Source organism: Olea europaea, unplaced genomic scaffold, assembly GCF_002742605.1.
Source record: "Olea europaea var. sylvestris unplaced genomic scaffold, O_europaea_v1 scaffold630, whole genome shotgun sequence".
In the NCBI taxonomy this organism is placed as follows: Eukaryota; Viridiplantae; Streptophyta; class Magnoliopsida; order Lamiales; family Oleaceae; genus Olea; species Olea europaea.
In genome coordinates this window covers 221,045-229,680 of record NW_019264661.1, presented here as the reverse complement: position 1 = coordinate 229,680, position 8,636 = coordinate 221,045, and the positions used below count along the sequence as shown (strand labels likewise).

The window sequence follows — 8,636 nt, the reverse complement described above, 5'->3', positions numbered from 1 at the left end:
TATATATATATATATATATATATATATATATATGCATTTCAACTAAAAATGAAAAAACTCCCAAATTCAAATAACGAGTCTACTACTCAGTGTCTATTAATAACCCACATACAGGCCAAAGAAGGAAAGAAAAAGTTATAATCAAGATTGGTCAATAAAAGGAAATAATGGATTTGGTTAATCCACATTTAAGAGTGTATGTTCACTCTTCACTCCAGATTTATACTACAAACAAAATGTCATGAAGTCTGTAATGAATACAAAAAAGATATATAAGAACTCATATATTATGTCCGCCATGTAAAAAGTATTCACGAAGTGAAAAAAAATCCCCAACAAAATAGCTTAATGTCTTCCTTTAACATGTGAGGGTCCAAAATAAATGTACAGAGACATACAAACTGTCAATTTTTCGACAACAACTTATCATCATAATCCTGGTAACTACAGTTAAACCAATAAAAAAGTTATATTGATCTAGAAAAAGTGAGAATTGAGTCTCTAACCTGATCGCTTTTGAGAAGCTCGGTCCAGTCCTTCTTAGCAACAAGCTTCCTTAATTCCGCATCCAACATATTGATGCGATAATTCAAATCTCCAAACCAGAATATCTGACTGTTATTAGAAACATTGATAATAATTCAGATTACATGAATGCAATAACTCACTAAATGAAAGGAACATTATTATAAGTGGAAAATTTGAATTGGCAGGTGTAACTCAGGAATTTTTCCATGACTTATGTGTGAGAGAGAGAGTATTCTAACAAAGGAGTAGGTAATAAGTATTCCTATATGTCCTCACCCCTGACAAAGAAAAGTTTCAAATTAATCTCATAAAATATACTCACTCATGAGATGGAATTGTCTGTGGCTGATCAACATCAAAGACAGATGAAAAATGAGTACGCCTTAAAATCTCGTACACATTAGAATTACGCCTTTGCTCAGCCCCATCCTTTTGACCAGAGGTTAAATGAGAACAGACAAAGCATAACTGTGATTGGAAAAGAGACATACTAACCGAAACAGATCCCTGAACAAAAGATATCATAAAGTTAGATACATATTATTGACAAGGGTAATATACCTTAATAACTCTGCACGATATACGTATATAATAACAAAATATTCAAACATCTGACAAGGACAATAATAAGTATGTCAATGAACACTACGGACATCGAAATTTAGAACCAACATGTTTCTGCATATGGCTTGAACAGATTTATAATACTTTCAACACCTACAATCAATTGATGCAGAAACTTGCTGGCAACAACAGGCCGGGAATGTAATGGTTTCTTTTTATTTTGAAAAGAAGAATTTTCGGTTTATAGACCTGAATACATAAAGTTGCTTTAACTCAAGTAAGAAGCAATACCTTATTGCCCATGTATCCCATAAGCCCAACTCCAACAGGAGAGACTTTTAAGTTGTTTACGTGTCTCCTTATTCTTCTACGAACCCATACCGATACATAAATTCCAACCATCTGCTTACTTACAATCCGCACATACAGTGGACGTGACTTCACTGCATTCCTTGAATGTGCATTTTCCTGTTTGACATCTGATAGTAACTGTACACCAGAATCATCTTCCTCTCCAGAAATTTGATCAGATTCATCAGAGAGAGAACCTAGAACTTCAAGACCATCTTGTCGATCCATCCAGATCAAGCCTAAGTTTCCAGAACTTTGGTGCACTCTTTTCAACCCATGAACACTTAATGCAATATTCTCAGTGCCAGAAGTAAGAGAATTTTCCATCAATTCAAAACCAAATCTTGCAGAACTACTCATTGTTCTTCGTAATTTGAATATGGAAGATAAATCTCGAGTGGTTGTATCCAATGAGTGTTCCGGCCAGTCCAATCTTCTGTCTGTGCTGATTATTCCATTATTTTCATCATTCATGCTACTTATGAAATCTTTTCCTATCATGTTTAGCACAGGGGTATCAGCCACATCAGGAAGTATATCAGAAGCCGAAGAATTCCTTAAAATAGGAGAAGGAGGTGCACTGTAGCATTTATGTTTGGTTTCAGGTTTCAATGATTTGTTTAAAGTCCTGCGGATTATAGCCTCCCATTTTGGAATTGAGCTTCTATTCTCTGCTCCAAGTACATTCCCAGCATTCAAAGGAACCACCTCTTGAAATCTGTATGAGAAGAATTTAGAAGGAATAAAAAATCAAATTGAATTCGAGGGACAATAATTCCTCTCTGAGTTTTTGTTTTACAAATGCATTGAATTTAAGGGAAATCAAATGCACTGGTTCAAAACGAAGTGATAACAAATTAAATATTGTCAGTGATAACTATAAATACATCCCATAAAGCAAAAACCATGTAAGAAGTAAGAAGGGGAAAAAACCGAAGATTTCACAGAGTACTTTTGATTGAAAAATCAATCAGATTGCTTCCTTTTCTTGATCTTGATTCACATAGAAATTCCGGAACTATGGGCCTAGTTCTCTAATTCAAAACCAAACATGAAACTTTGGTTTCATTCGGCTCCTTGATGGAAGATGAGTAAATTCCTAGATCTAAATGTATATGGGAGGAGGTAAGATATATCTTAGGATGCTGAATCAAGCATAAAATTGTGATAATGAATCACTGCGCTTCTAGACATGCACTAACTCCTGTTGTTTTGAGAATAAAAACAGAACCTAGCATTGTACATACCTACAGAAATGTACTTATAAAGATGTATCAAACCTCAGTTCCAAAATTTGACATATTTCTGGGAAATGGTTATGTATATACCCTCAATTTGCTCTGCTTTAGGAGGAAAAATAATATTCAAGTTTACAGTTTGAAAGGGGTAGTCAGTTTGTAACCCAATTGATAAAATATTATCGAAAAAAATTGACTGCAGAGTTTGTGCTGAAACTCAAGCTCTTGGATTGACTTCAAAGTAAGTATAAAGTTCTCCATGGAAATTATACCACCAAATATAGTTACTTAAATTTACTAAGAAACAGCCTGTGTTGACCGACAAGTTATAAGCCATTGAAATATTTACAAATTCACAAGTCCTTACCCAAGAATGTATATATCTGCTGGCTCTTGCATACAAAGCCATTCATCAATTTCAAGATCATCAAATGGAAGTCTTCCAGCGACATTCCAAGTGCCTATCATTACTCTGCACAAAAAATTAACCAATATAATGATTAGTGAATCATCAGGAACAAGATAAATTCACAGAAGATGCATGCTATCAAAGGTAAAACCAAAAGTAAAATTCAATATAGTTATTTTTAGCCAAACCTCACATCTTTTGTATTTATGTACTGAAGACGCAAAGTTTCAGATTTTCCTCTCCGGCGTCTTAGGGAATACTCTATTGAAGGATTCCCTGGATCAACAAGTTTTTTTCAATATATTGCAGAAATAAACTTCCGATCTATACATTAATGAGATAAAATATGTTCTACTATTTGATCTAGCCCCCTAATATAAGATCATTTATATTGACATTTGAAGGTGGACATAAGTTATAATTCAGTAAAAATGAATAAAAAACTTACATGAAATTTAGTCAAAAAGATTGAGACAGCACTATGCACGAAAAGCATCACAGAAGGAAAAATAAAAAAAAGAGAGAGAGATCCATTGTACATGTTCAATTCTTTGTAATCCAGCAGTTCAGAAGGCATAGTTTGGAGGATCCATATTAATGAAGGACCTATTTGATACCCACAGCTGCATATTAACTCTTTTCTTCTTTAATACTGTGTACCAACATACACCCAAAAAGTATATTTATGGGAGCGCGGAGAGGTGTGTATATGTGGTCAGCCATGCATGCAATTGAATCATAACTGCACATATTAATTGAAGCATAAATAGGTATTTGACGGATTAATTATTTACCGCTTGAAGTTCGACCCGAGCATTCAGATTGGTTTCCCTTTGTCGCATATTCACGATCCTCGTGCATCCTTTCATCTTTAAGGGAACAAGCTGAAATCAAATTGAACAAAAATTCATAAAATTAACGATCAATCACGGAATGAATTTTCATGGGCAATTAATTATCTGAACCTTTACCATCATCCTCGCTCTCTGTATCAACTTCATCTTCACTAAAATCATAAACCTTCGGCTTTATATTCAGCCACTTTTTCATCACAATGGACGGCCAAAATGGCTGCGGTGAAAAATGAAAATTTTCACTGTCAATGATCGGAAAAAAAAAATGTCAGAATTGTAATTAGAGCAAATAAAATCATACCTCAGATCGCTTCCCTCTTCGCGTTCTCATAATCAGAAACTAAAATAATGAATTTACGCTCAAAATTCTAATAATGTGACTGCTGAGAGATCGGCAATTCCTTCTCTACTATATATGGGAGCAGACAGCACAGGCTTCAAATCTGCTTGTGTTATCGGAGTTTAGTATAAATATGTTAGTTAAGATGACTTTTAAACCTGTGTTAAAGAAAAATAAACTAAAAATTTACAATCATGCTACACAAACAGACTCAATGACAGGATTAAAAACTAGGAAGACTCGTGGCGTAATATCATTAGACGGTTCGATAAAATAAAAATAAAATTATCCACACTGACAACTCAATACCTATCAAAACATCTGTTTGCAATCCCTGTTTGAGTAGCATTATGGAAAAATTTAATCGAGTCATAATTAGGGTTTGTTTGGTATGGCTTCCGAAAAATCAAAAATTACGTCTAATAGTAAGAATCTAGTTTCTTCCACGAGAAACAAAAAGAATTTTGTTACACTTACATCATGGTTGACAGCTTTTTTTATACTTTGACACGTCATACAATTTTATCGTTAGTTTTAACAACACTTATTCAAATCATTAGCCTCAATTTTGATACCTTAAAGGATGTCAAACTAGCTTAATTCAAACAAAAATCCTATAAAATGGGCCATTAATATTGTGTACCAAATGTACCGTAGAAGTTCGAGTCATGCTACTTGTACAAAATTGATTGACAAAGTTGGTTTACAAAACAACATCTACACTATTTATTTCAAAAACACTTTTTTTTTAAAATCATTTGAAATTAAAGGCTAAGATTCTGCCAACACTTATTTTGTCAACCATTTCTGCCGACTTGTTTTTTACAACTAGATTAATTGTAAAAGTTCGCAAGGCAATTCAAAACGCGTTTGTCCAATGGTAGACTTTGTATATGCTAAATACAAAAGAGGGCGGTTACGACGAAAAGAGTAATGCTTAACAAGGACTCAACTCCTCAACTTGCAACAAAATTCTTGGTGGATTGGTCCTAAAATAACATGTAGTCGTTTTCATCTTGAATTGCAAAAGTAGAATATTATTGAAAACCAGATAAATCCAACTCATAACTACTAAAATATTATCATGTCATTCTTATTTCCACGTCTAACAAATCTATGTACTCTTGTACAAAAGTGGTTTTAGACAAATATATGAAAGTCATCGATTTCAGTTGGATTGGGTCTGACTTGTATTGCTAATTTGAGTTGGTGCATGCATCACTTGACAATTATCAAAAATTCGAGTCGTATAAAGTAATCATGAACTCAACACCATCAGCTCGAACGAACTCAGTTCAAGCCAATCTACTAGAAAAAAAGTGGTTATCATAAAGCAAGTTTGAATCCTAACGTGAGGATAGAGGATGTGGACTTCATTCGACAGAATATTGACTTGTGCAATATGTAAGTGAATACCGATTCATAAGGAAAGCCGGCCTAGTTGTAACCCACCACTCTTTAAGGTCAACGACGTATAAGTAACTTAATGGTAACGTAATATTCTTATCTTATTTCATGGACATTTTAATACATTTACAAATTAATTTTCTATAAATATTACTTACAAGTTATCTGCAACATGATAATAAAATTGTCCACATAATTTCTTGATGCAAATCATTAAGATGATAATAATTAATATGGATGTTGTTAAAACTTTTAGAGTTATTTGCAAGATCTATTCCAACTTTCATGGTATTAGCCAAAAGGTAACTCCTTAAATATTTGTCTTAGTGAATAAAATCTAAGTATCAATATTTACTCAATAAAACAACTTAAGTTATTTTAATATTTCTAATATAGAATATCAAATAAATTACTTATTGTCAAACTCATAATTATTAGACTCGACTTAATTGTCGACTCGGATAAAACATCGAGTCATCATGTCACTAGTTGATCACCGATTAAAATTGGGACCATGTTCGTGATCTGGTCTTCGCCTCGGTTCCTCGACAGTTGTAGGATAAAGACGAAATATTTTGCCATTCCTATTATTCAGCATTCTTAATCGATTAATTGAAAGCGAATATGGTTCAAATTTAATAACTATATTCAACTTACTTATGTGTTAAACATAGCCCAACATGCCTTTTTAAAACATTTATTATGAACATGCTTGTAGGCCAAGTTGCTTGCATGGCTTACGAGTAGAAAAGCAAGCAATGCTATAATATTTGAATGAAGCCACCGTCTTTCCCACTGATTTAACTTAATTAAGTCGGTCATGACATCACGACAAAGTTTTCATACTACAAAACATCCATAATTAAATATTTGAGGTCAAATGGGGACATAATTAGATTGTAAATATCATATCTTTAGAACATCTTCAATAATAGTATAAAATAGAGACTTGAAGTAATCGAACATCTCTTCAATGGAGAGATGTAAAGAAAACGCAAAATATAATTAAAATAGTTGTAAATTTACATCTCTTTTCTATATTCACACAGGGTGGACCCACATGGGGTCATGTGGGGTCAAATGACCCCACAAAATTTTGCCTCTTTTTTTTTCCTTTATTTATTTATTTTTTTTTTTGCAATTTACTTTGATGCACTCGTCGGGATGTCAAATGAAGTCAAAATATTGCATTCTTAATACCATTTCGAAGTGCTCATGGCCTAATTTTTCACTTATTAATGCATGCGAAGTGGTCAACTATAGCAAAAGTTATGACATGTTAAAATAGGGCGTTTGAAATTAGTATTTTGAGAATTTCGATAATATCCTAACTTTAAAAATTTGTTTGCGATCATGTGCTATCTGAATCCACAAATCGTCTATACTATGTAAAAGTTTGTTTCGAAAACTACATCGTTTTCATATCGAATGGTCCAAACGGATATCGAAAATAGTTAAATATGTATCAAACGTACGCCTCAAAAAAGACGTCTAACTCGTTTTTTGTTTTAAAAAATTCAATTAATTATTATTTTTGCACGATAAATTTTTCAATATAATTTATATCGTTTCATTTTGAAAGTCTTACGTGAAATATGACGTAAATTTTTTAGGGTCATTATGAATTAAATGCAATTTCAATTACTTTCGAATTATATTTGCTTTAAATTTGAATTTCATTTACTTCCTGAACTAAACTTGAATTTTATTTCAATTCATTTAATTTCTATATTTAATTTAATTTACTCAATATTAGCTCAGCATTTACCAATGAAATGATAAACAAAACTATACAAGTAGCAAAATTTATTTAATAATATTAATAATGATGTAATTATACGATATTTTCAAAGTGTCAAAATACATATAAATTTATTTTCATTGATATTATGTTGTTTATTAAAAAATTATTTTTAAAATTTTGATCCCACAATATTAAAGGTCTGGGTCCGCCCCTGTATTCACAAAAGACGAAAAGTGGATTTAGATCTTTTTATCGAAGTAAAATTTAGATTTAAATTTATTGAGATATAAATAAGAATGTAAAAGCAATTTTAAATATACCAATTAACATCCAATTTTACACCTCCAAATGCTCTTAGTCTTAAGGTAGGCCCATGAGCCGTGGCAGATCCAGGACACTAAGAGCCTGTTTTGGAGTGATTTTAAGAATTGATTTTTTGACCGTTAGGAAAAAAGTGGGGTCCACCTGTGAGAGAAGAAATCAAATATGTCGGCTGAAATAGTAAAATAACGATCAAAAAATCGATTTTTTTGGGAAAAAAATCGGGCCCAAACAGACCCCTAAGTCAAGTCCCAGTTAAGATTTGTTTTTGAAAACTTGATAAAAATTATAATTCCATAAAATTTTTTATTAAAAATAAATTTTAAGATTACGAGGAACATGTTGACTAAATCAACAGTAGCCCAATTTAACTATAAAAAAAATTTATGACTAAATATGATGGCCACGTTTGATCAACATTAATTGGAAAAAAATACATTCTTAAACAATAATTTGGCATCATTTCAACTATATATTTTTTAATAAAATAATGTTACACGTAAATAAATAAAAAATTTCTTATTTTTTAACCATACATTTCCATCATTACACTATTCAAAAATACATTTTTATAAAAATAATGTGGCTCAAACAATGGCGATATAATTTTATTTTTATTTTTTTTAAGATTTCAGTGGACCTAGAACCTCACCCACCTACCTTCACCACTGTCTGTATAAAATTATGTATTTGAACTCATTTTTTGGGTTAGAATGTATTTAAAATAGTAATTGATGGAGAGTATGTGGTTAAAAAATAAAAATTAAATTTGTATGTAATATTATTTTATTGAAGGATGTGTAATTAAAAAAAGAAAAAAGAAAGAGAGAAAAAGAGATATTCAGCCAAAAAAGGGGGAGCGGGAGGGGGGGGGGGGGGC

The 8,636-nt window shown here is 31.9% G+C and overlaps 1 protein-coding gene across 5 annotated transcripts in view; it reads right to left on the bottom strand.

Moving 5' to 3' along the window:
- The window catches only part of LOC111389892 (type I inositol polyphosphate 5-phosphatase 2-like), a 5,882-nt gene extending 1,455 nt beyond the window's left edge, over positions 1 to 4,427 (bottom strand). The window contains exons 1-8 of one of the 5 annotated variants that reach the window (XM_023014864.1): positions 4,246 to 4,427; positions 4,062 to 4,161; positions 3,885 to 3,974; positions 3,279 to 3,366; positions 3,049 to 3,153; positions 1,384 to 2,161; positions 851 to 1,035; positions 507 to 615 (exon numbers count right to left, since the gene is read on the bottom strand). In XM_023014864.1, the coding sequence (XP_022870632.1) occupies positions 507 to 615; positions 851 to 1,035; positions 1,384 to 2,161; positions 3,049 to 3,153; positions 3,279 to 3,366; positions 3,885 to 3,974; positions 4,062 to 4,161; positions 4,246 to 4,275 (1,485 nt within the window). In that variant the 5' untranslated portion in view covers positions 4,276 to 4,427. Of the gene's footprint in view, positions 1 to 506; positions 616 to 850; positions 1,036 to 1,383; positions 2,162 to 3,048; positions 3,154 to 3,278; positions 3,367 to 3,629; positions 3,743 to 3,884; positions 3,975 to 4,061; positions 4,162 to 4,245 lie in introns of those variants that run through there. The other 4 variants (XM_023014868.1, XM_023014869.1, XM_023014870.1 and 1 more) reach the window with 4 other exon arrangements.
- Between the last annotated feature and the right edge of the window lie 4,209 nt (positions 4,428 to 8,636).